Source organism: Lytechinus pictus, chromosome 5, assembly GCF_037042905.1.
Source record: "Lytechinus pictus isolate F3 Inbred chromosome 5, Lp3.0, whole genome shotgun sequence".
NCBI classification, from domain to species: domain Eukaryota; kingdom Metazoa; phylum Echinodermata; class Echinoidea; order Temnopleuroida; family Toxopneustidae; genus Lytechinus; species Lytechinus pictus.
In genome coordinates this window covers 21,773,157-21,799,660 of record NC_087249.1, presented here as the reverse complement: position 1 = coordinate 21,799,660, position 26,504 = coordinate 21,773,157, and the positions used below count along the sequence as shown (strand labels likewise).

At 36.6% G+C, this 26,504-nt stretch overlaps 1 protein-coding gene across 1 annotated transcript; it reads right to left on the bottom strand.

The window, feature by feature from the left end:
* Positions 1-897: 897 nt before the first annotated feature.
* Positions 898-25,928, bottom strand: LOC129262277 (sodium- and chloride-dependent creatine transporter 1-like). Its single transcript, XM_064100022.1, has 12 exons — positions 25,787-25,928; positions 19,363-19,651; positions 17,312-17,450; positions 16,628-16,762; positions 11,881-11,984; positions 8,944-9,068; positions 7,769-7,881; positions 6,960-7,097; positions 6,162-6,264; positions 4,761-4,864; positions 3,700-3,873; positions 898-2,853 (listed from the first exon to the last, which is right to left on the bottom strand). The coding sequence occupies exons 1-12, from the start codon at positions 25,806-25,808 to the stop codon at positions 2,764-2,766; spliced, it is 1,536 nt and encodes a 511-aa protein (XP_063956092.1). The 5' UTR covers positions 25,809-25,928; the 3' UTR covers positions 898-2,763.
* Between the last annotated feature and the right edge of the window lie 576 nt (positions 25,929-26,504).

Genomic DNA, 26,504 nt, shown 5'->3' with positions numbered 1-26,504 from the left:
AAAACACAATATACCAAGGGAAAATATCGTGCCCATCCGGCGCAGATGATCATTTTGTCTGGAGTCCGGACCTTTCCATAAAACCTAATATCAATAAATTCATATGATAATTTTTTTTTTGATCGGCCAGTCAAATTCAACAACTTCGTTATGCTATTGAAACTGACTCAAACTCGGCAAGATGGTATACATGATGCTAGGGGATGATCCATGATTTTCTCAAGGGGGTGGGGCACATTTTCTTTAGGAAACTTTGACGAGCAAAATAAGAAAAGTCCTCACTTGTGTATGAACGGCATGTTTCCATTAAACATATTTTCTGCACCCCTAAAGGGGGGGGGGGGCACACTTTTGTATGAACGACATATTTACATTAAAATATTGACTATGACTCTCAAGGGGGGGGGGGGGGTAGGATATGCCCCCTAACCCGCAACTGCATGATGCAATTGGCAATAACGTACACTCTAAAAAACGAGGAGCTAGTTTAGCTCTCAGAGAGTGTGTGTATATAGTGACTGCACTTCGGAGTGCTGATTTTTTCTTTCAAATTGGGACTAGACAAATCAGCGCTCCGAAGTGCAGTCACTATATATACATGCTCTTTAAGAGCAAAATTAGCTCTTCGTTTTTTTAGTGTGTAGCTTTTGTCGACCTGGAGTCGGTTATGCTGGATTGACCGTGGCATTTAAACTTAAACATCTTTTGTATAGGACAATTTCCTGTCATTACAAAATTTTTTATGGAACACGACCGATGCGTGAAATCAATTTGTATCCGTAATTGGAGTATTAACCCGGATAGATCACAATACTGTTATTTTCTGCACTCACCACAAGGCGCCATGTTTTTTAATCACAAAAACTCTTACTAATAACCAGAACTATTTGCATTGGATAAGCTAGATAGGTTGAATTTAATACATCAAACTTCATTCAATATTCGATTCGACATACCGATTCGAGTGAGTGATTGATATTATCTGATACAGTTCTTGACTTGTCCGTTGGTTTTTTTTTCTTCAGGTAACGCCTAATATCTGATGAGCGAAAAGCCAGCGAGCTTTTTTGTGACAATAGTTTACATCAGACATAACATGCATAATAAAAAAAAGTCATGCCAAAGTTAGCCACTCACCACCACTGTTTCTAAAATCATACAAAACCCCACACTGCATTGCCTCACTATATATACGCCTCCTCCTTTTCTTCTTCTTCTTCTTCCTCCTCCTCTTCTTCCCCTTTCTTCTTCTTCTTCTTCAAATATAACGAATATACAAAAAGCTAGCCCTATTAAGATATGGCCTACACAAAATGGGCTCCTATCAGATGATTATGATGCAATCCCAGGATATTGTCGGCATAAGAGTTACGTGTACGTCTTTGATTCTTGCAAATTCGATCGGTCACAATGGAGTCACGTGATAACACAAGTCATGACCAATCACTATAACCCAAAACGAAGAAAGGCATTTGTGTTTCGCTGATCTTCCAAAAGAAACTTTTCGACTCGCTGAACGATCTTGGGCATTCACGTTTCTTGCACTGTGTATATATCCCTTTGCGGGCGACATAATGTATGCGTTATATTTCGGGAAGATAACAGCTATTTTAAGGTCTTCGCATGAACTTGTCAGTATCAAGATTTTCGGGATCGCGTCATCATTCCTCCTGACGCTTAAAGGCCACCGCGCACCTCACGACTAGTCCAAGATCCGTTTTTGGAACAAATTGCATTTTGCTTATTTTCAGAAAATGTGGATAAATAGTATATCAAAGGCTCAAATTATCTGTAAGAAAATACTAATACAACACATTTGAATGATTACAAGCCTTTATTTATAGTAAAGGCAAAATTAGTTTCAAATCGTAGCCAATCATACGATTGCTATGACATCATTACGACTAGATATTAGATTCACTTTTATTCTTATAAGAATGATTACACAGTCACAGATTTGAAGATAGATATTCGAACGATGATTTAGATTTTCAGAACATTATACAGTAAGATATTCCATGTCTCAATATTATCATCAAATTCTACAACGTCTTTTTATTCCAAAATCAGGTCGCAGACCAATCGTAAGGTGTACGGTGGGCCTTTAAGAAATAGTTCCGATTATGGGCCGAAGTTCATATAGACTTCAGTTAATATTTAAGGGATGCTCGAGGCTGAAAATATTTTTATCTCAATAAATAGAGTAAAATTCACAAAGCAAAAATGCTGAAAATTCGATCAAAATCGGATAACAAATAACGAAGTTATAAAACAGTACTACGCATGTCTTCATGAATATTCATTAGGTGGGCTGATTATGTCCCATCCCCACTTGTTCTTTTGTATTTTATTATATGAAATTAGGTTTATTCAAACATTTTCTACGAAGAACTAAAACAAATGGATTGACAACTGATTAAGTGCATTAGTTATTTATTGCTGCAACTAATACCATCATAATGGAGACACATTACTTACACATTTATGAAAAACTGAAACAATTATGATTTCATATAATAACATAAGAAAAAGGAAAGTGGGGGATATGGCATCATCAGCCCACCTAATAAATATTCATGAAGACATGCCTAGAACTGTTTCACCGGAATAATGCAAATATTTAACATTCAATAACTTCGTTATTTGTTATCCGATTTTGATCAAATTTTCAGCATTTTGCTCTCTGAATTTTACTCTATTTATTGAGATATAAATATCTTCAGCCCAGAGTATCCCTTTAATATAGAATTTATACAACATCATTTACGGTTTTCCAAGGTTAATGTCTTTCTCATCTATTGATGACGTACATGTATATGCAGGCACCCTAGAAGTAGTCAATACGGTCCAGCGCTGCGTATGAGAAGAAAAACAAATAAAAAGTAACTAAGTAAGCTGGCATAATTATTTAAAACGAAAATGCATAGGGATGGTAAAATTCTAGAAAGATCTCTCACACGTTCAAAATATAGACCTTAGCGGCGATTTGTTTTTTTATATTCATAGCTGAACCGATAACGATGCATTAGTCAGACGCTAACATGCAAGAGCAATTTTAGCTCTTTGGGATTTAATAGTGGCGCCTATAAGCGCCGTTGGTATGCAAAACGCGGAGAGCTCTCCGAAAAGCTACAAACATTACGAATGATCAGCGGAAATTGCCTACATAAGAGCCAAAAAGTTTCCCGGCTCTTCAAAGACTTTCTTGGACGATATATTTGAGATAATAAAGTACTAACTGTTTTAAAATGCGTGCAAGTCCGAAGGGCCTTATTATGAACCGGATATAATTAGACCGCGACAGACTTTGATAAGGCAAGACTTTGATTAGACAAGACGTCAAGGCCGCTATTTAATTCAGACATACGAATGATTTACAAAAAATGCAATAGTTTACTTTGAATAATGAGATTAAAAAGCTTATTTAGAAGCCATTCAGCTTGTCATATTATATTCCTACGAACAGTGTTATGGAACATTTCCAAAATCAAAGGATAATTTATGAAAATAATCGTAAACAAATAAAGACTGCTCTAAAAATGAATAAAATTGTTTTATATGGGGAATGAATTTAAGATGAAATCATTTTTTTCCAAAAAAGGAGAATTACGCATTTTTTCTTGAAAATTGGTCTTGATTCACTCGTATAAATGATTTTACTCCTTACAGAATCAGAACTTTCAGTCAATTAGGAAATACCTCTTTGATAGAACCTTGACTCTTGAAGATGAATTGATAGAAGATGAAGATTGGTACGTTGATAAGAGATGACACTATCATGATCATACCCAGCATGTATCCCCACCACGGGTAGGTATACACATCCTCATACTTCAAAGGCTCGTACGCAACCAGACTGAAGATAGATATTATCTGAATTGTGAATTAAAACAAAATAATAGTATGATTTATTACACATCTCATTCTAATGTCTTAATAAAAGGATTAGCTATGATTCGTCGAGGTCAGTCAGTGTATTTCGGTTTCTAGCATATTTCACGTTTTTCCTGCAACGACCTGCATATTATATTTTGTGACAATTACATGAAACTTTAAAACGTCATAACTTTAATTTATCTCTTATCCAATTTTGATGAAATTGTCAGCATCATGTTTACATAGTTTACATGCTCACATAAATAACAAGTTTGTTTGGGTGGAGTTGTCATTTCATGATGCATACCTAACTTGCAGCGTAACAAAACGACCACCTTTGATGGTCGGTTTTTTTTCAAGTTACAAAAAAGGGAGAAAGATGAAGGATGAGGATGTGTATACCTGTGTATACCTGTGTATACCTGGCTGCTATTGCTTCAAGCACCTTTGTGCTTATAATAGCTGGCCCCTGTATTTTACCGAACTATATCACATGCTTAGGTATGATTTAATTATCAGTCTTTTCTGTATTATTTACAATGTATCTCTTTAATTGTCACATTTAAATTGTATTCATTCAATTATGTGAACATGTTAATTTATTATTGATTTATGAATAAAATGCAGAAACTCCTGCAAAAAAAAAAAAAAAATGAAAGAAACTGACCCACCCACCCCCCAAAAAATATGAGAGTATTGAAAAGAGTGTGTTGATCCCGGGATTGGGACAATCTAATTAATAATGCCAACTATTTTTACATAGAGAGAACACCTTTTAGTTTAACTTTCAATATCAGCACACATTGGCCCCACCCCTGTGAACTCACCGATACCTATGAGTAATAAAAGGTTTAATGATAATGGTTGTATTTAAATAAACTTACAGCAGCAAAGAGTGGTGAGGCGAACATCCAGGTAAAGAGCAAGTATGGTCCTATCCAACGTACTCCAGTCATTTCAGTTATGTCACTCATAAAACGTCTTCCACCTGAAATAAAGGGGGGGGGGTAAAAATTAAAAACCTAAGCACAGTTGACACAGGACTCATTCATTGAGAGTCCTCGGATTCAGGAAGGTCAGCGGCACTGTCGGATCAGCCGGCCCGTGCCCTCATTTTGAGAGGCACAATTAAAATTTGTAATGTAAAAATGCCGTTAAAACACAAGTATGCCCCCCCCCCCCTTATGAAAGTGAAGATTTTTTTTTTTGCTTGTCAGATTTTCCTCGGTAAAAAATTTCCCTTTCGGAAAATCCTCGATCCGCCCCTGGTCCGCGAATTGAACGGTATCGAACCCAAGTCACCGTACTTGCACCGTTCACAGTGCTCAATATTGACAAGGCATGAATTACAGGGCCACGGGAAAAAGGGGGAGGGGGATTACTTTAAAGTGAAGGTAATTTTGTTTAAATTTCTGCTTTCTAGCATACCAACCTGAATTCCAGGGGTGTTACCTATGGTGGTGTATAAAACTCTCTCACCACTACCGCTACCAAGGGCCATGATAAATTACCTTTGATATTTTTACCAATTCTTCGCGGGATAACCATTTCCAGTCAATGCATGAATTTAGTTCCAGATTATCGTTCACGACAATTTATTCGAAGAATTTCGATTATTTTTACCTCGATAGTCTTTATTTGCCAAACAATTTTACAAAATATACGTTACATCTTGAAAAAAAAACAGAACATTGATTAATGGTGTCTTACAGAAAATTAATATCGTAATCATAAATAATTTTATTGTTCTTCACTCAAAATCATGTAAATTGTACCCCGGCCCTACCGACGTGACAATCAATAGAACAAAGTGGAAAAAAGATCGAAGTTGCAAATAAACTCCATACAAAGACTTTCACCAATTTTGTCAGGGAAGAAATGCAAGTATAGTCATATCCACAGTAAAAACAGTGGTGCTAGTCGATATTCTGAGAGGACTACACCAAGCATTTCCACCAGTATTAGAGTCATCGTGTTAATTCAATGGGTGTAATGATAACACATTATATTAACGCTACGTTCTTAAAACTTTTTAATTACCCCTTGTTCTATTTTCAACATCTTACGATGTGGTCCTCTCAAAACACCGTAGCTTTCCCGGGGAGGTTTTTATTTTAAGTGTATCTTAAATATTCAGTAAACCTCGTTACGCATTCATCATTAAACTCTTATATGTCTTTGCTTACAAGAATTATTTCCTAATAAAAGTATTATCAAATTATCACATTACCCCCCCCCCAAAAAAAAAAAAGGAAGACAGAAAAAAAAATCGATTCAATACATACCATATACCCACCCGATGACCCCATATTCAAACATGGCAACCCAGAGAAGCACGAAGCCACTGGCAGCATAATAATCAAAGAGTTGAAAAATGTACATTCCACCCTAGATTTATAATACGAAAATGATAATTAACTAGCTATTTTATTATTATTTTCATCGACAGATACTATGTTAAAAATTTAGAGATAAAGAAAACTGTGATATTGAAGAGGCATTATGTATTATGTTTGAACGCGAGATGAAACCATAATGAATCTGTTTGACTGACTAGAAGTGCAAATAGTGATGAACACCTAATGCATGCCTTTAAAAAAAGAGAGATGTGCATTAAGATTTTTTTTTGATAAGTCAAGCTTTCAAAATACGTCATTGGTGCAATGGTTACTGTCACATTATAAATATTTTGACTGAAAACCTGAAACCATATGGAACTGAATAACCGTTCATCGTGAAAAGAATGGCTCTTCTTCCGTTTTCACAATAATGGTATTTCATTTTTATCTGAATATTTGATTGTACCATAGGTGACATTTTCTCCTTCAATATATCGTCTTCATAAACAAAACAAAAAACCTCGCTTTTAAAACGAATACTATCCAGTTAAATGTCTTTTGCAAAACAAGAAAAATCAAACAACGATACAGTAAATTTAAACAGTACAAACGGAATCAAAAGCAATAAATTATAAAACTGGGGAGATACAATGGTTTAAAACATGCGGGGAAATGGATGATAGTATGATATGTCGAATACAAATGTAAATAAAACAAAAATAAAGATTTGTTTACGATACTTACGTGTGTTACCATGGGGATACCTAACATACAAAGAACAAAGCAGACGACCGCAGTGAAGATCTCTCGACGTCGACCTCGTAGGAGGGTCTTAGGATACAAATCAACGACAGTGGTGATGAAACCCTCGACGCATACAAACTGGAACGAAGGAAAGTGAATTTGGAATTGAATTTAGTTCGAAATCGGAGAAGTATCTACATTACGGAGAACGATAATTTGGCCATGCTGCCCCTTCACTATATGGAATACCATCCCATCATAATATGTAAAGAACTCTTCTCCACCCAATTTTAAATCCGCTTTGAAAACATACTTATTCAAAAACACTTTTAAATGAGTTAGTGCCACGATTGCCATGTAAACTTCTAATTTTTCTTTGCCTTTTCTGTCTCCTTCAAAAGCGCATAGGGACGCATTTGGCAGTGATATGCGCTATATATAAGCATGTCGGTATTATTATTATTGACAATAAAAACTGCCTAATAACAATGATAAGAAAACAAATAACTACTGCATGACTAAGAATTTAATTCTAACCTTTGATAAAGGGAGTATGAACAGGCAGAGGATGATGGTGATGTTGTTGTGGATGATGATATGATGATGATAGCGAGGATCATGATGAACAGGGTGTTATTGATGGTGGATGTGGAAATATGCCATCGATCTCAAACAAGAATTTGCAATAATGAAAATATAACTTTTTTATACAAAACTGGGGGGGGGGGTGATAGACATAACTGAAATTAAATATGAAACATTGCTACCTTTCTAATTTTCTGGCCTTACTTTCTCAATGCTATACTAACCTGACTATCAATTCCAACCAGAAGTAAAGTGAGAAAGAAAAGGACAGCCCAGAGAGTGGAGATTGGCATCTGGGTGATGGCCTCGGGGTACGCAATGAAACCAAGACCAGGACCTGAAGATAAGACAAGGTTAAGACTACATAAGTTTAAGATGGGCTAAGATACAATTCTACTGAGTAAATGTGGGGTTTCCCTAGTCTAGTCTATATTCTATTACTGTAGAATGGGAGAGGAGATAAAATAAGAAAAGTTAAGATAAGGTAGACAATACAAAAAAAAGATGGAGAGATGAGATAAGATAAGATGAAGTAATAAAAGACAAGACAGACAAGACAAAAAAGATAAGATGAAATAAGATGAGATAACATTATATAAGATAAGATAAGATAAGATAAAATAAGAAAAGACAAGGCATATAAATATAATATGAGATAAGACAAGACAATACAAAAAAGATGACAAGATAAGATAAGGTGATAAAATGATATAGGATATGGTGAAAAAAGAGAAAAGGATGCAAAAACTTTAATAATTGTAGTTTCATCATGCGCGGATCAGGGTGGGGGTATACTTGTGTCCCGCTCCTTGCCGATACTTGGCATTGTGTAATGTGCCTCTATTATAGCCCGTATACTGAAGTCGGGTTTAATTTAAACTCTGGTTTTAAGTTGTGGTTTAGCTATGGAAAGCCAATTGTTACATAAATCTCTTACAGTAGAGGTCCAATGTATCAGCTCATTGACTCCCAAAACATTACTAACTGCCTGAGAAGGATAAGTATGTCCGTTGTCTTCACCATTAAAGAATTAGCAAAGAGCACAGTAAACATGAGAAGCATTCACTGTAACAAAATTTTGAAACATTTGGCTTCCCATGCATGGTCTAAGTTAAACCCGACTTCAGAATACGGGCCTATGAGTTTGTCGATCGCAGGGTCAAACGTGTTTAGGGTATGTTTATTCCCCAAGCTTTTTCCCGCGGGGTCATATTCTGGCGACAACTTTTTTAGGGGCCAAAATGTGTAAATAAAGCCCGCGAAAAACTTGTTTAGGGGGTTATTTTGCACACAGAGAAAAACTCGTTTAGGTTTTTTTTTGGAAATAATTTGGCCACGCGTGTGTACAGCAATACATTGGACTGCCCCCCCCCCCTGGTAGAGTTATGGCGGTGTATACCTGAACTTGCAACCTCAGCGACTGATTTACCCTGTTCTCCAGCCATGAAACCAAGAACAGCGAATATAACGAAACCAGAAAACAAACTGGTTCCACAGCCTATTCCAGCGTATGCTAGCGTGTCTCTGGATGAAAAAAAGAAGAAGAAAGAACAGGGAGGTAGAATGCAGGATTGGGCTCGATTACAAGGTAACTGATCAATTACGCTATTAATTACATTTTTTAATGATTGTAATTGTAATTGCAATTAAAATTTTGAAAGGGAAAGTAATTGAAAAATGTAATTGACTTCAACTACTGTCAATTAAGTTTGATTACATTCAATTACTGTGCAATAAACTTAATTAATTAATGATTTAGTTTCATGACCTGTTTGATGTCAACTGCTTCAGCATCAACGAGTGTAATAGGTAGAATCCGTGTTCTTTAACATAAACCTTCATCTTGTCAGTTTCTCTGTAACTTAGAATTATGTAGGCGGTGATATGTACAGAATACAAATTGATTTCAAAATGACTTTAGAAAGTACTTAACATTGCAATTGTAATTGACAAAAGTATTGGTAATTGTAATTGAACAAAAAATGTAATTTGTTTGAAAAGTAATGGTAATTGAACATTTCTTCAATTAGGTAATTTTAATTGTAATTGAAGAATGTAATTGAGCCCAACCATGGTAGAATGATAACAAAAATAAGTGTTTACTATGCACATGATGCAACACACCATGCATACTCAATAGATTTATCGAGCGTTTTCGGCGCAAAATCACTATTTGTGTTATGCAAATAACAGATGTACACATATGTTTTCTTTCTTCTAAAATTTGACAGTAATCTAAAAGATAGGCCATCCTTTTGTATTGATTTTATTGTGCTGCGCTCAACCCAGGTTAGGTGAATGGGTACCTGGTATGACTTTTTCCTTCTAACGCAGAGCGCGTAACAGCCGATCTTATATTTCAAATACCATTTAAGAGGATAGGTTTCGTTCATGCTTGATCAAACACGGAACATTGTTGTTAGGAGTTCAAAAAAGGCTTGCGCAAAATGGCAGAAAAAGAGAAAATATTGTTCATAAGACTTCTTGCTAATCAGCAGACTTCCTTTAAGCTTTCCATTATCTTTGCCATAATTTTCGAATAATGCTGTCAAAATCAATTTTTAAATTTATTAATTCACTTGAATTGTTTTGTTGTTTTTTTGGAAAAAACCTTTGGTTGGGTTGACAATTTTTTTTTTTTTTACTTATGAAGAAATATTCAATGCGAAAAAATTAATGAATTGTCAACCCAACCAAAGGGATTCGCATTATCAATTGGAGAGCTTGTAATTTAATCGATTTTTCATTGTGTGCTGTAAAGGCTTTGGTGCCTTTGAAAGCCATGAATCCTTCTGTTAGAATTGATATTGTCCTGTCAAGCACACAATTTAACTTGTTCAAGGGATCTATGTCCCCTTGATAATAGGATTCATGTCTTTCAAAGGCACCCGCTGTTGCACACAATAAAAGGATATGAATAAATTACAAGCTTTCCCATTAATAATGAAAATCTCATAGCTTGGGTTGACAAAAGAGTTTTTTTCTTACTTATGAACTAATATTAAATGCTGTTAAAGATAACATTCAAAAGAAACAAAGTGGTTTGCGAATCTTGCGCCTCATCTGATTTCGCGATGAATAAAGTGTGCAATATAATCTTTTGACCCCGAGATGACCTTTGACCCCCATCATCCTCATGGATGCACAAGCAGTATTACCCAAGTATTATGTAGGCCTAGCAAATACGAATATAATTGGTGCAGAAATAAAGAAATAAGAGCAAGTTGAACAAAAGCTTCAAAAATTGATGGGCATGACTACATATCATTTGACCTTTTGATCCTTAGATGATTATGACCTTATCATCCTCATGAACACATATGTGGTATTACCCAAGGATCATATTTACCAAGTATGAACATAACTGATGCAGAAATAAGGAAATGAAAGCGAGTTGAACAAAAACTAGTCTTATGATCAACATTTTCTCATTTTCTGCAATTTGGGCAAGCCTTTTTTAAAACCCTGACAAAAACGTTTAGCGTTCGCTTAAAGGAGAATGAAACCCTTGAAACCAGCTGAATCCATATCAAAGAGAAAAATCAAAGAAACATATTGTTGAAAGTTTGAGGAAGATTGAATGAATAATAAGAAAGTTATGAGCATTCGAATATTGAGATCACTAGTGCCATGTAGATCCTCCCAACGGCAATGCGACCAAGATCTGTGATATCACACACGTACAACTCCCTCATTACTTTAGTACTTATTTCACTTATATTCTCACTTTTATAGAGTCTATCACAAGGTGAGGTGTTCTCTCTATGAGATGACAAGTACAGAGGTTTCACAACATTATATCATTGATGAATCGTTTGTCATATGATTAGAATGAGCAAAAAGAGATGTTTTGGGGTATATTTTCAGTGTCCAAATGGGAGAGTTGTACGTGTGTGACATCACAGATCTTGGTCGCATTGCCAATGGGAGGATCTCCATAGCATTAGTGATCTCGACATTCAAATGCTCATAACTCTTTTATTGCTAGTCCTATTTTTCTCAAAGTTTTGTTGATCTTATTCTTTGATTTTTCTGCTTTCACAAAAGCTAACTTGCTCCAAGAGTTTCATTCTCCTTTAAATTAAGTAAGAACGAAAGTCATTTTTTTTAATGGCAATTGAAAGATATAGACTTCAGAGTATCTATTAACATAAAAATATATACATCATAATTTGAAGAAAAAAAAATTGATAGACTTTTCAAAACTGTCCCTTTTTTATACGCACTGCATAGCCAGGGTGATTATGCTGAATTATTGTAAAGCGCTTTTAGAGACTTCTGATTATGTAAGTATTAAGCGCTGTTATGGTTACCATTATTGAGTTGCCCGGCTTACCTAACAAAATTATGGTTTCTCGCGTTGAAGCTTCCAAGAGCAACCAGAACACCGTGACCGAGTGAGTTTGAATAAAATATTTGAGTACCTGCGTCCAGCCACACCTAAAATTGAGCAGAGCAGGACAGGAACATGAAACAGACTTTTAAACAGGGTTTATCGGAGTGGGAAATGTTGGTGGTAAATACCGGTATATACCGCCTTGAAAATTTGTGAGGAAAATGAAAATAGTTGGAAATGCAGGGAAATACTCAAGAACTCAATACTCATAAACTCAAGAACTCACAAGCCTTTCCCCCATAGGGTTTCCTAAATACCTTTCTTGTAATTTTTTGTATCATCTGATCATAGATCTTCGTTTCAGTGTTCTCATAAAAAAAAAAATTAAGCCTGAACCTGAACCTAAAATATACTTCTTTAATGGTTTCAGGTATATTGCCCCGTTGTTTGTTTCTCAAGCATACTCTAGAATTTCCCTGGGCATCTTAAAGTACTCCCCAGCATTTACAAGTTTTCTCAGCATTTCTCAGCTTGGCAGGGTCGTCAACCTCCCAGGAAATTAAGTCATTTCCCGGGAAGCTGCCGACCCTGCTTTTCATGAACATTCTTAATGAGAGAACAAACAAGTGGAGCGCCTCTGGCAGTCTCGCCTGCATTACGCGATTCAATATAGCAGCAGGGCTGACTTTGAAAACGACTATAGAATAATCATTTACAAAACAACACCATTCATGTGATGATGAAATACTATGTTCACTGACCCTTATCGTGTGACCAAAGACTTGAGCTAGACGGTCAGTGATACTAGATTAATCCTATGTCCACATTTTATAAACGAGATCGATAAACTTTCAAAGTTATGATGGCAATTCAAGAAATACCACCAACACGTACGGCCAAAGTTCATTGACCTTGGTCATGGGACCTGAAACTCACGCATGATGTTTACTGATATCTTATGTCCAAGTTTCATGAACTAGATCCATATACTTTCAGAGTTATGATATTAAAAAAAAAACTTAAAGGCCTGGTCACACCGCCAGAACTTTGCTGGAGCGTTACTGGAACGGTGAAAAAAAAATCACCAATGCTCGTTACCGTTCACCGCCGTTTGACAGAAGTTGGCCCCCGTTAAGGCAACGCCGTATACGCTCGGCCACCGCTAATGGTCCCTCCTACCGCTCCGACAGTTTTGAGCAGCACGCAATATTGCGAACGGTGAGGAGCAGTTATTTTCTGCTCCGGCAAAGTTCACCACCGTTCCAACAACGCCCAGTCAAAGTTTGGCACCCCTAGGCGCAAGTTCGTGGACGCTTGGGTCCGCTAGGCCAACGCAGAAATCTTGGACACTGGACCACCGCTGCTTCGCCAGCTTTACCCGGGCGGTAATTAAACGTTGCACAAACTTTGGTGGAGGAGTTGTAAGCGTTTTACGAGCGGACACGGGATTGCTGGAATGGTGTTGGGCGTTGAAACAGCGATCCATTGCGGTGGTGAACTTTGGTTTGGCGTAGGTATGGAGGTGTCGGAGCGGACCAACGCTCGCTACAGTGAAACCAACGTTTAAGCAACGCCGGCTTCAGCGGTGCACCGCTAAGGCAACGCCCTTGTTTTCGATTTTTTCCCCATATTGTTCCCGGTGACGAGCGTTGTCGAAATTCGGCCTCCTCTCCCTACCGTTTGAGGAACGCTCCAACATAGTTCGGGTGGTGTGACCAGGCCTTTAGATTTCGTTTTGATTCCCCCAACATAATCTAAGCTCAATGACCCTAGATAACCTTTGACCTTGAACATGTGACATCAGACTTTGACAGGGTGTTCAGTAATACTTGATAACCATTATGTCCAAGTGTCATGAACTAGGCCCATATACTTTCTAAGTTTTGATGACATAAAAAAAAACCCTTCATTTAAGATTTGATGTTGACGACGTCGCCGCCGCCGCCGTCGGAAAAGCGGCGTCTATAGCCTCGCTTTGCTTTGCAACAACAACAACAAGAAATAGATTTCATTTTGCCATGCCTGGCACTCTTATTTCTCCACATTCTTTTCACTTCTTCTTTGGGACTGGGGGGCTTCCTATAAGCACTTTTAGAAAAAAAAATGGTTGGTTAACAAGAACCTATCAACTGTAAAGGTTCAAAGAAAATTGCATGTAAGATGAATAGAGATTTCCGTAACCAAAAGTTAGTAGGTTCATAATCATATTAAAAAAACCCGGTAGGCTGGTGAAAACATTTTCTGAGAGTGTGTGTTAATCAACCCTTTTCCCTATCCAATCATATAAAAACAAATCGGGACTGGAGATGGTAGGTGTAACATTGTAGCGTAATAAATGAACGCATGCTAACGCAGTTTCACTTGATTAAGATTTAACAGTAACAGAGTATAATTGTATTAATAAATGCAATCTAGAAGTGCTGATTGGAGACAAAAGAATCCCGGGCCCGTAACACAAAGCTTAGCAAGGATCGTACTACATTTTCTACGATTGATTGCATTGACTACAATGTGCAATCAATCGTAAAAAAATCAAGCGTACGATTAATCGCTAACCTTGGTGTAATACGGGACACTGGTGTACTTTGCGTGATATCAATTGTGGAGGAGCCGTGGTGTGGTGGTTTTCTGACTCTCGCCTTGTAAACAGAGGGTCGTGTGTTCGAATCCCACCATCATGGTCTGGCGTCCTTTGGCAAGGCGTTAATCCACACTTTGCCACTCTCGACCCAGGTGCTAAATTGGTACCCGGTAGGATGAGAAAGTCATTGTAGCTTGTCCAGTACTGTGTGCGCCTCACCGACGACTGACTGGAATACTCCCCAGGGAGTGGAGGATGTGCAAACATTGTGTGCGGGAATGACTGATTGAATCCGATGACCGGGGTAATAATATATCTGTAAAGCGCTAAGACACGTCGTCCCGTTGTATTAAGCGCTATATAAAATCGGATTATTATTATTATTCATGAAATTATGACATTCATGAGTCATCCGCAGATTATTTCAAAACGCGATGCGTAGATCTTTCATCAACATTGCTGTGGTCGGAGTTGTATCATTGTCATTATAATTTTTTTAGTCTTCCTATTGAAAACATTGTATGGCTTCAATCCAATCAATCAAATTCTGCGAGGCATACAGATGAAAATATTAATAATGCACTGGGACGTTTCAAAAGCTTACACAAGGGGCCAAACACGAATAAAAATTGAATGGTTTCGGCCGTTTATTAATTAAAGTCCTGTAAGCATATAAGTAGCAACTGTATAATGTATGCATGTGCAATTTCGTTACTATAATAATTGATTTTGAATTTGTGTTTTTTTTATAAAAAAGGAGCACGTATGAATATTGAAAGTGCACACTTTATAACTGTTCAATATTTATTCGCTAAAAACTAATATAGCTGCAGCAATGTAAGGGACTTTGTTTACGCAGCCACTGACAGCAATCGAGGTTCGAAAAAAAAAACCATATCAACAGTTTAAAACATTTTATCGCCATAACATTTTCCTTACATCCTGAAAAACGATTATCAGCAACAATATATTTGGCAAAAGTTAGGACACTTAGTGCAAAGGTGTAATATCCCAAACAGCTTTGCTTGCGATTTCCTGAAATAGACATCACTTATATTATATATTGTATTCATCGATGTCCAAGATACTTGTCATCAGGACATTTAGTTTTTATGTTCGACATTAGTGTCGAGTAAATTTGCATAATATCCGTGAGTGTCGGATCCAAGAGGGATTGACCTTAGATAGATGATCCTTCCATGTAATATCAAGGGAAGAAAAGGGAACTACCTCGCCAATTTTTTTTTTAGCTTGCTTGTCAATGTAATATTTTAGAGATCGATGACCATTTTTGCAATGCGTCTCATTTTTAAAAGCAGAAATACTGGTCATTTTACAGTGATAACGTTTTTTTTCTTCGCTAGTCATTTTTGCTGCCAATTATCAAATTTTCTGAAAAAAAATCCGGCACTGATATCAGCCACTGATGCGGACCAAGCATTTCTTAGATGACGGGACATTGAAGCTTGGTCGATTTCTATAGATTTTTTGTGAAAAGAAAAGGTACAAGGTTCCTACTCTCCCGAAAAGACGCAGTAATTACCCGAAGAATTTGAATAGATATCTGAAAGCGGCGGATTTCATCGAGCCCCCCCCCCCCCGCGATGTAGATAAGGGATGGATAGTGAGGGTGGGGGGCATGGCTAGCACCTTATCAGTTTTGAATCCAGGGGGGGGGGGGGGATATGAACAAATGTGAAAAAAGACAATAGAAAAGTGTGTAAAAGGTAAATACAATAGTGGAAAGGGGTTGAAAAGGAGTTTTCTGCTTGTTAATCAAATTTTCGACGGAGAAAAACAAAATCGAAAATGGTGTTAATGGTGAGCTTTTGAGCTGTTTTTCCATGACAGAAAATTTTTGAAGGAAAAGTGTCCACCTTTGCCCTCCTCCCTCTCTATTGCTTGTCAACATTAGATCCGTTGCTGCAAGGTTTCATATATGTCAAATAAGTGAGCAAAACTTGCGTGACATTCGTGTAGCTTTGTGTGCCTTTGTGTCAATTTGCGGGTAATTAGGTGGGGGCGGGCTCGCGGAACATGGATTTGCCTCACTTTCCTGTATAGCTCTGTGACCTTTTGTGATTTTGTGGGGCATGTGCAGAACATAGTATTTCTATCATGTATCAAGTATGAAATTGTTATTTTTTTTAATTGAGTAAGACTTGCCTGACTTTCCTGAAGCTTTGTTATGTTTGGTTTGAGGTAGAAAACAATTCCGTCCACCGCATTGGGTAAGGTCACAGCTCTTATTAGGAGGATGGTAAGTAATATATATGGTAAAGGAACAGTCACATACACGACCTGTCGAGAGGGAATAAGAACAAACAATTTGTTGCGGATATCACGCATATCACTTCAGAAATGTTTTTCTGTGTATCACGTGCACATTACAAATTAATATTATCCGGTGAAAAAAATATTTCATACAGGTACACTTTTTGTTTCTTGTTATTGATGATTGGCGAATCAGACATAGGGCCTCTTTACAATATATCCAATGAAATGCAAAGACGTAAAACAAAGAGGAAAGAAAGCAGAAATTAATTCACAAAGAAATATAAATACACATGATAAAAGGGTGTTCTATGCTTGATATCTGAAGGCGTCACTCTTTTTTTCCCATTTATCCACATTTTCAAATTTATAGTTATTTTATTTGGAAAACAAAATGAATTATTCATTAAATTATACATTGTCACCGTATTTCCAATTCTTTATTTCTGTTATATATTCATGTAATGTATTTATAAATTTATTCACTTGTGTTTCTGTTTTGTCTTGTTTTATTGTTTGTTAAAGTTTAGTTTTCTGTAGAATTATTAAAGGATATAATATTCCTTTGGCACAAACCTTTCCTGATGTTTTAACCCCTTTACATACACATAAGTAGATGAGAATCCAAGCAAAGAAAAGACAGAGTAGAAGTTGCCAATTTACTGCTCCTATATCCTGAATCCCATCTGATAAATGAATCTGAAGGACCTTACGACTGCCATAAGGATTATGAAAATAAATGAACAATATATTGATTTGAATTTATTCATATGTCTTATCGTTATCATTATGATTATTGTTATTATTATTATTATTACTATCATAATTATTGTTGTTATTATTACCACTATCATCATTATTATTATTATTATTATTATTATCATGATTATTATTATCTTCATCATTAATATTATTATAATTATTCCATTGGTATAACAATTCGAATAATATATACTTAGTTAAACATTCATGAATGGATCATCATAAGCTCTTAGAGCTACAGGGATTTAAAGCATATTATGTTGGTGGAGTTTTTTTTATAGAAAACTTCATTGTTTCTCTTTTTTTTTGGCATTTGCTAATACATAGGCCTATCCCTTTGAGAGGCACAATTAAAATTCGTCATGTGTGAAAATGCCGTTAAAACAGAAGTGTGCCCCCCCCCCCTTCAAAAGTGAAGACCTTTTGTGTTTGTGTTTGTGTCTGTGTTCAAACGATTTATTCATTATTACATCAATACATTCCGATTATCAAGTCCTGATTAGTAAAAGTACTGATTTTTGTGGGGCTCTGACATGAAGTCTGTAATGGTCTATACATGTTGGTTTCACCGTAGCAAAATATAGCGTTTTAAGTCCTATCTGCCGATAATAATAAACAAAATAAAATCAATAAATAAAATAATAATATAGGATTTGTATAGCGCACGTATCCAGCTTGCTAGGTGCTCAAGGCGCTCCTATATTACCCCGGCTAAGCTAGTCTACCAAGTCTGGTGCGCACAGCTTTTTGAGGAATTACTTCCTGCCGGTACCCATTTACCTCACCTGGGTCGAGTGCTGCACAGTGTGGATAAATTTCTTGCTGAAGGAAAACACGCCATGGCTGGGATTCGAACCCACGACCTTCTGTTTGAAAGACGAGAGTCAGAACCACTAGACCACGACGCGATAAAAATAATAAATAAACAACAATAAATAAATAAATAAATAATAAAAATATCATTTGTATTTTGTAGCAACCAATCGGGAAAATGTATCGTAAATGATCATCTGCTAAGCTTTACATGATATGGATCTAGATCGGTAGAAAATCCAGCTGCTATTGATAACAACTTAACCCTCAACTGTCCCCCAGCGTGCCTAGTGGTATAATAAGCGTCTTCAACAGTCCCTTTGATGATATGATCATTTTGCAATAAGGAAAATATAAAACTTAATGAGAAACGGCATGAACGAATTAGACTAATATGCATAATATGTAGTCACATCCGTATGATTAAATAGTCTTGGAGTAACCAAGTCCAATGGGAGTTATGCAGCAGGAATTCTTTAAGGACAGGAAAAGAAGAGAAGATAGCCTTTGTCATTTTTGTCATTCTAGTATAAAAAAAATCGCGATGCCACTTCATATAGAAACCTCTTATTGGAATTTCAACTCTTGATTTTTTTTTTATTGTATTGAGTCATATAATACAATCGTTTACGATTGTCATAAAGGTTTATGATAAGGTTAGTGCAATTTAAGTTTTAGGATTAATAAAACATGGCAATTTTCATCAATTCAACCTTTTATCTGTAATAAATTGTTTCATTATTTTCAAAATATCTTCCAGGAGGTAAAAGGGGCGCGTTCCCCCCACCCTCCCCGCCCTCCCTGTGAAGACTTTTGATTTTGCTTGATATTTTTTTTTTACTTAAATTTACATTTATGATCTTTGGCCACTCATGTAATTCTTTTGTTGTTGTGCCGCCACCTATTTTGTTTCTCCTGGATCTGCTCTATTTAGACCCTACTCTTTACGTAGTCTCAGTTTACTTCTGGGTATGCGTATGATATGTTTATCATGATAATACCATGTGGACGGGAGGCGTCTAATTACAATTCATTTGATAAGAGCGACCTACTTCCAAAACTCAACAGTAGCCGAGGTGGACTCGTTGCCACACTCGTCACTCGTATTAAATGTCGTGTCTGTGGTCAACTCGTACGTCGTGCTGTTATCACCCGACGTCGTGGTCGCGTTCGTCTTTGTGTTCGTAGCAAAGCAGCAGGGAGTGTTCCAGTGGTTGTCGCAGGTCGAGTAGGGAAGAACGGCTCTGAACGACCAGAAGAGATAGTAGATGCCCCATGCCATGACGACCGCGTAGTACATGTCCAGGAGGGCCTGGATGACCAGGCCAGCGACTCCGATTCCTAAATAGACAGTACAGATGTGAACGCAGTGAAAATAAACAGAAAGAGTTGAGGGAAAGAGGATATATATATATATATAGAGGAGGAAAGAGAGGGAAAGAGAGAAATAGAAAGGGAAGATGAAAAGGGGAAGAGAGAGGGATAGGAAGAGGGGAAATTATAATTATGGAAAAAATAATGATCAAAAGAAACAAAGATTCGGAAAATATTTGGGGTATCATTATTAGTATTGTAAATATTTAATGTTGCGGCGGGCGCGGTTCTAGACTAAAAAATTTGGTGGGGCTTCTGATGGCTTGAAAAAAAAATCTACGTTAGTTTTAAAATGGCCTATCGTGGGCAGCATTATGTACGTGGCATGTTCATCTTTTCGAATTCTAAATACTTTTTCTTCTTTTATCTCTGTTTTTATTATATTTTTGTGTGTATATTCGAATTCGTTATTTAATATAATCCCACCAAAATATGGGATAAAAAATTCCTTAGATTCTTCCAACCATACTTGAAACTCCCTACGGATACTTGTACTGTATTCCTCGTCCTGACACAACGATGTATATTTCCAGTAACATTTTCCTGGAATTAACTCTGTGAATTTTAGCTCTAATACAAGCGCTGAATGATAAGTTGCTATATACTGGAGAAGTGTAAAAAGATTTTAGATACATTATCTTGTATATATAGATCAAAAAGAACAAACCAATAATCTAATCAACTCTAAGAAAGACCAGCTGATTTTCTCCAAGAGTATTGTTTATCATCAAGGTTTAATAAACGCCATATATCACACAAGTTGAAATCACTTAGTAACAATACCAGATTATCCCTACTTACATGTGAGTAGGATGTACTTTTTACTGGTTCATCTTATCTAGTTTGGGATTCATAAACACAATAAAATACCCTCCAGTGAATTATGTATATTAGTATTATTCACTCTATATTGGGGCTCAGCATTACTTTCCAAATGTCTCTTACCTCTGACCCAAACCTTCCCTGGGCCATTGACTTATTAGCAGAGAGCATTAATATATTCTGCAGTTACATGTAATCTATACACAACAAAAAAGGTAAGTCCCCCCTTAAAGGTCAAGTCCACCTCAGAAAAATGTTGATTTGAATCAATAGAGAAAAATCAGACAAGCACAATGCTGAAAATTTCATCAAAATCGGATGTAAAATAAGAAAGTTATGACATTTCAAAGTTTCGCTCATTTTTCACAAAATAGTTATATGAACGAGTCAGTTACATCCAAATGAGAGAGTCGATGATGTCACTCACTCACTATTTCTTTTGTTTTTCATTGTTTGAATTATACAATATTTCAATTTTTACGAATTTGACAATTAGGACCTCCTTGCCTGAACCACAAAATGTTAAAATAATGAAATTCCACGTGTTCAGGGAGGAATGAAACTTCATTTCACATGACAATGACGAAAAAATCCAAATATTTCATATTTCATATAATAAAATACAAAAGAAATAGTGAGTGAGTGATGTCATCAGTTCCCTCATTTGCATACCGACCGAGATGTGCATATAACTGTTTTGTGAAATGAAGCGAAACTTTAAAATGTCATAACTTTCTTATTTTACATCCGATTTTGATGAATTTTTTAGCGTTATGCTTGTTGCATTTTTCTCTATTTATTCAAATCAAGTTTTTGTTGGGGTGGACTTGTCCTTTAAACAAACATCAATAATTTCCGAACCAATGCGAGTTTTTAATATATTTTTACATGAGCGTGTAGGTAATTTTATAGGCTACCCTCTGAGTAAATGTTATGGACGTATTTTACGTCATGCTTCAGTGAGCACCGTCAGAAGGCAAAAATGTCACTTTTTAAAAGTCACAAGCCAAATATCATGACTTTGATTCCATTTTTATTGGAACTAATTCCACATTCTCATCATGAAAAATAGTCAGAAGGCTTGTAAAAGGTACTTTCTAAAAGACGATACAACTTTTCTGGCTAAATTTCACGGTTGAATGAACACAAGTCCGAATTTGCTATAATTGGATTTTTTACACATTTCTATCAATAAAAATGATAGAATATGATGACATTTATTTTTGGGAAGAGTATCTTCAACAATATTCATTGTTTCACGGTTCAATGAACATTTATTGAAAACAAAAAAAAAAACGATTTTCAAATATCATAGGCAAGTATTGTTTCATTTTGGTAACTAAAAATGATCTTTTCTCAACTTTTTCGTTATGTTCATGACCAATTAACATGCTTCAATGATTCAAATGCGTTTAATTAAACATTCACGCTTGAATGAACATGTGGAATGTGATTAGCTCTTTTTTACGTTATTGGAAAAAATGCAATTTGTAACTATGGATATCTATCACAAACCTCCTTGCATGGTTCATTTGATTGAATTTTTATGAAAATCCCGATGTTTAATGCATCAGTGAGCACACAATATTCGAAAATTATGCAAATGAGAAGAAAGTTCAAGGCCCTGGCCCACTCTGTGCCGTATCAAATGGTTATTTTGGTGTGCGCACATTTTGGATAGTGTTACACTGAAGCCATGTGCGAAGTTTCATGAAATAACTGTTGGCAGAAGTAACAAAAACCGTCCATGAAACAAACCCTCATTTCATATTTGATAAAATGTTGACTTCCTCTCTCATAGACTTGTGTACATTATGGGTGCATATGTTTAAGAATAAGTAACCCCCTATTCAATGTGGTGGAACTTTTTTTCAAGGCTGTCTTTAGCAATATCATTTGGCAGTAATGTTTATCAACCTATGGGCAGAATTCTGTGCAAAAATGAAATCGATTTGTTTATTTATGGATGAGTGAGCACATATCAAAGTGGGAAATTTGGTATTTTCAATGTCACAGACCCATTTTAAATGGTAATAAAGTGAATATTGGGGGCAAATTCGGTTTCAAATGTGACTTTAATTGCTGTTGTTTTTATCATCCATCATTTCTATCACCACACACTTTCCGAAGTTTTAAAATTTTCATGGTTGAGCGAGCACATTCGAAAACTTAGGAATGAATACTCTTTATACTGCATAAATGTATTTTTTCTTACAAATTCTCATGATAATAATAATAATAATAATACATAGGATTTATATAGCGTCTTTTCCATTTTAATTAAATGCTCAAGTTTAATTTATGGACAAATCAGTGGTGGATCCAGAAATTTAAAATGGGGGAGGGGCCTATAATCGGGGGAGCCACCAACATTTTCAAATTTTAACATGATCTAACAAGTTGTAGATGATACTACCATAAACCCCTTTGATGATACGTCACTATACAGGGGCCGCGGAACGGTTTTCAAAGTGGGGGGGGGGGCTGACCATGCAAAAAATCACAATCGTATGGTCAATTTTACATTTTTGTACATGCTTTTGGAAAAAAGTGGGGGGCTGAGCCCCCCCCCCCCCGCGGCCCCTGCATTATTGTGCTTACTCAACCATGAACATACGATATCAAAATTGTGTGTGGAGTGGCTAAATGATGGATAGTAAAACAGCATTAACACCAAAAAAATCACCTAAAAACAACTTTTGCCCAGCTTTGTATTTGCACAATCTGAAATACGACTCTTGTGACTATCAGAAATTGTCATTTTTAATTCAATCTTTAATTTCTCATGCATGACTCAACCGATCAATCTCATTTCTCCCCAGAGGTTGCTTAATGAGTGTAAAAAACCACCTACGAAATATCATATCTCAAAATAATTCCGTTCAAAAATTACAGCAATTTGATTTAGGGGGGACTTACTTTTTTGTTGTGTATATTTTCGCTTGAGCGATTTTTTTTTTGAGGGGAGCAGGGGCTTGAGCTCCCAAAGACCCTCTCCCCTCCCCCAAGAGCGGTTGTTTGATAGATACCTTTTTACGATGATTACAGAAAAAAAAATTTACACAGGGAAGCATTTTCAGTTAATGACATTCCGTAACTGTTTTACTTGAATTGATAGAATAAAAAGGCCGAACTAAACTGAAAAGAAATAGTCGATATAACTATGTAAATATATCATCGTTGTTTAGATTGACGACGTGTTGACAGAATATTATACACAGAAGAAAATGAGGGGAAAAAACCCGTTCTCTTTTCAGACTCTAGAGAATGGGGAAGAACTACGATATAGAGAGGAGGGAGAATGGGGGAAGCATGGGCGTAAACAGGGGTCGGTGGCCGGGGGGGGGGGGGGGGGGCAAGAGCCAGAAATTTCCCGGTTTTATCTTGGTATGAACAGGATTGTGCCCAGAGCATTAGGGCGAAGCTCAATGTGTTATAGGTACAAAAAAGAGGAGGCACAGCATGGTGCGCACAGCAAAAAAGTTGCTTAATACAAGTCCAGAGCGAGCTAAGCAAGCGAGAAAAAACCCTTTCACGAGAATTTATCTTTGAGATTGATTTTGACATATTATTCAGAAAAATAACATCATATCTTACATCTTCCTTTCCTTTTCTTTCATCTTTTTTTTCTCGGTTGTAGAACATTTTGGGGCCAGTACGTGCTATGCGGATCGGGTCCGGCGCAATGGCGACACCAGTATTTTTTACCTCTTGGGGGCAAAAGAACATGGGGGGCAACACACACATACTTTACCTATTTCTCAAAATCGAGCTAGAAGCGCGAGCTAATCTTTTTTTTAATGTAGACCCTACTGACTTGAAAAGCGACCAGTTATAGCAGTTTGCATTGGAACATGAAGATGATATCTCATCAAATAGATAATACGAGCGCGAAGCGCGAGCCGAATTTTTTTGATGTCATGAGATGATAAGTGGACGTTCTAAGCACTTTTTGTAATCATGACCCAGATGGCTATCTAATCAAACAATACGTAGCGCTCGTTGAAAATGTTTGATTTATGAAAATTATGAATACGCATGATGTGTATCTCGCTTAAACGAATAATCAAAACTCTAATCGCGAGAAGCATATTGACTTGAACATTCAATTTTTAAGCCCCATGTGAACAGATAATTGATTCATATCAGTCAAACAGTTATTGCGAGTGCGTAGCGCGAGTGACATTTTGAATTTTGTATAATGACCTGAAAGATTTATGTAAGTGACAAAAATTGTTGGGAGCTAACAGTCAATTGATGAGACAATTTTCAAAATTTAAACAACGAAAAAGCTGTTATGGAGCACTTTGCAGCTTTCGCAAGTGCTTACAGTAACTACACATTTTTTCTTCTTCAAAATTTCAGGTGGGGCCAACTCACTGGGGCAAATGCCCCCGTGCCTTCCCCTTGGTGCCGCCACTGGTCTGGGGCGGAGCCCCCGGAACTTCGTAATATGTTTAAACAATACAGATGGCCACTGTTTTATCAAATCGTGGGTACATACACAACACATATTAACTTCAATGCACTGTTGCGGATAACAAAGGAAATATTTTGAGGCAGTACAACAGCGAATGTGGAAAAAAAATTCTAAAAGTCGCCAGCAAGCGAAGCGTAAAGCTTTACTTAAAGCTATAAAGCGTAAAGCTTTATGTTTACTTAGTATAGGTTATAACTTCGCTAATCCTACTTGGCCAAGGATTTTTTTTGTCCTGATTACGACCATTATTAATTTAGCAAGTTTTTATAGACGCCATCCACCTCTCTTACCGTTCTTTATATTTTTCAATCCTCGGCAGCCCCGTCTTGTTAAGTTCTTCTCCTTTTTTCTTGTCATTTTTTTTCATATTCTGATTTAGCTTTTCGCTCTACCTTCATTTTCCGTTTCTTTTTTGCCTTCTTTTTCCCATTTTTCCCGCCATTCTTGCCCGTGCCATTGAGTCATATATTTTGATTTTAGATCACTCTCTTGCTAATCATGCTAATGACAGTATTTCAGGATATTTTGTACTTCCGCACATGCTCTCCTTTCCTTCCTTTTCCCGCTTTCCTTCCATTGTCCCTATATATGTTCTTTCTTTCCCTTTCTTTTCACTTATACCCTCCCCTTCCCGGCCCTTTTCTTTTTTTCTCTATTCCCTTTCTCTCTTTCTCCCTTTGCTCTTTTCCCCGTTTTTTCATTTTCCCCTTTGAAATCCGCTAGGGGGCAGCTTGCCCCCCTGCCCCCCGCCTGTTACGCCACTGAAAAAAGTGGGAGAGGATGAGGGAAGGGGTACTCACCTTTGAAAAGGGGTGATATCATACCCCATGCTGTAACTGGTCCTTGTCCCGTGAATTGACCCAATCCAATCTCGATGATAAGGAGAGGAATACCCCCTATTAACAGACTCAGGAAGTAAGGTACCAAGAAAGCTCCTGTTTGTTGGTCAAAAATAAAAACAAAACAAAACAATGGATTACACTTTATTTTATTATTATTATTTTTTTTAATAAAAATTAATTACAAATTTAACCTTTTGTTCTTTCGTTCAATGTTTTTCGAAAATGAAATAGAATTATGGATTATTTTTTTCTCTTTTATTTTGTTTTTATTAACTTCAACAAAACTGTTGTCTTAAGCTTAAAGCTATGTAGTAGGTAATTCACACATGTTTACACTTCCCACACACAGACACACATCACTCCCTCGCACACACTACATAGGGCGCCTTTCTATCTATATCTCGTTGGCAGTGAAAGACCGGGTGTATGTTTCATGAAAGGATTTGCCCGACTTTTCATCCGAGAAGTCCCGTTTTATTCGACTGATACATTGCTTCTCAGTCAATAAAAATCAAGAAAAGATGTCTGATTTGACAACTTTTCGGACAAAGTGTTGATGAAACCTCCCTGCTTCTGAGACTGGACGATCAAGTTCGTATTTTTTTTTACCGAATTTACAGCAAATCAAATATTTGATATTTCATATCACAAAATACCAAAGTATAAGTGATACTAC

What these genes read in the sequence shown, in the direction of transcription:
- LOC129262277 (XM_064100022.1), bottom strand. Translation starts at nt 25,808, where the DNA reads ATGATATCACCCCTTTTCAAAG. An exon ending in GATATCACCCCTTTTCAAAG is followed by an intron (nt 19,652 to 25,786) that starts GTGAGTACCCCT and finishes CTGTCTATTTAG; the next exon opens with GAATCGGAGTCGCTGGCCTG. An exon ending in GTATCCCCATGGTAACACAC is followed by an intron (nt 6,265 to 6,959) that starts GTAAGTATCGTA and finishes TTATAAATCTAG; the next exon opens with GGTGGAATGTACATTTTTCA.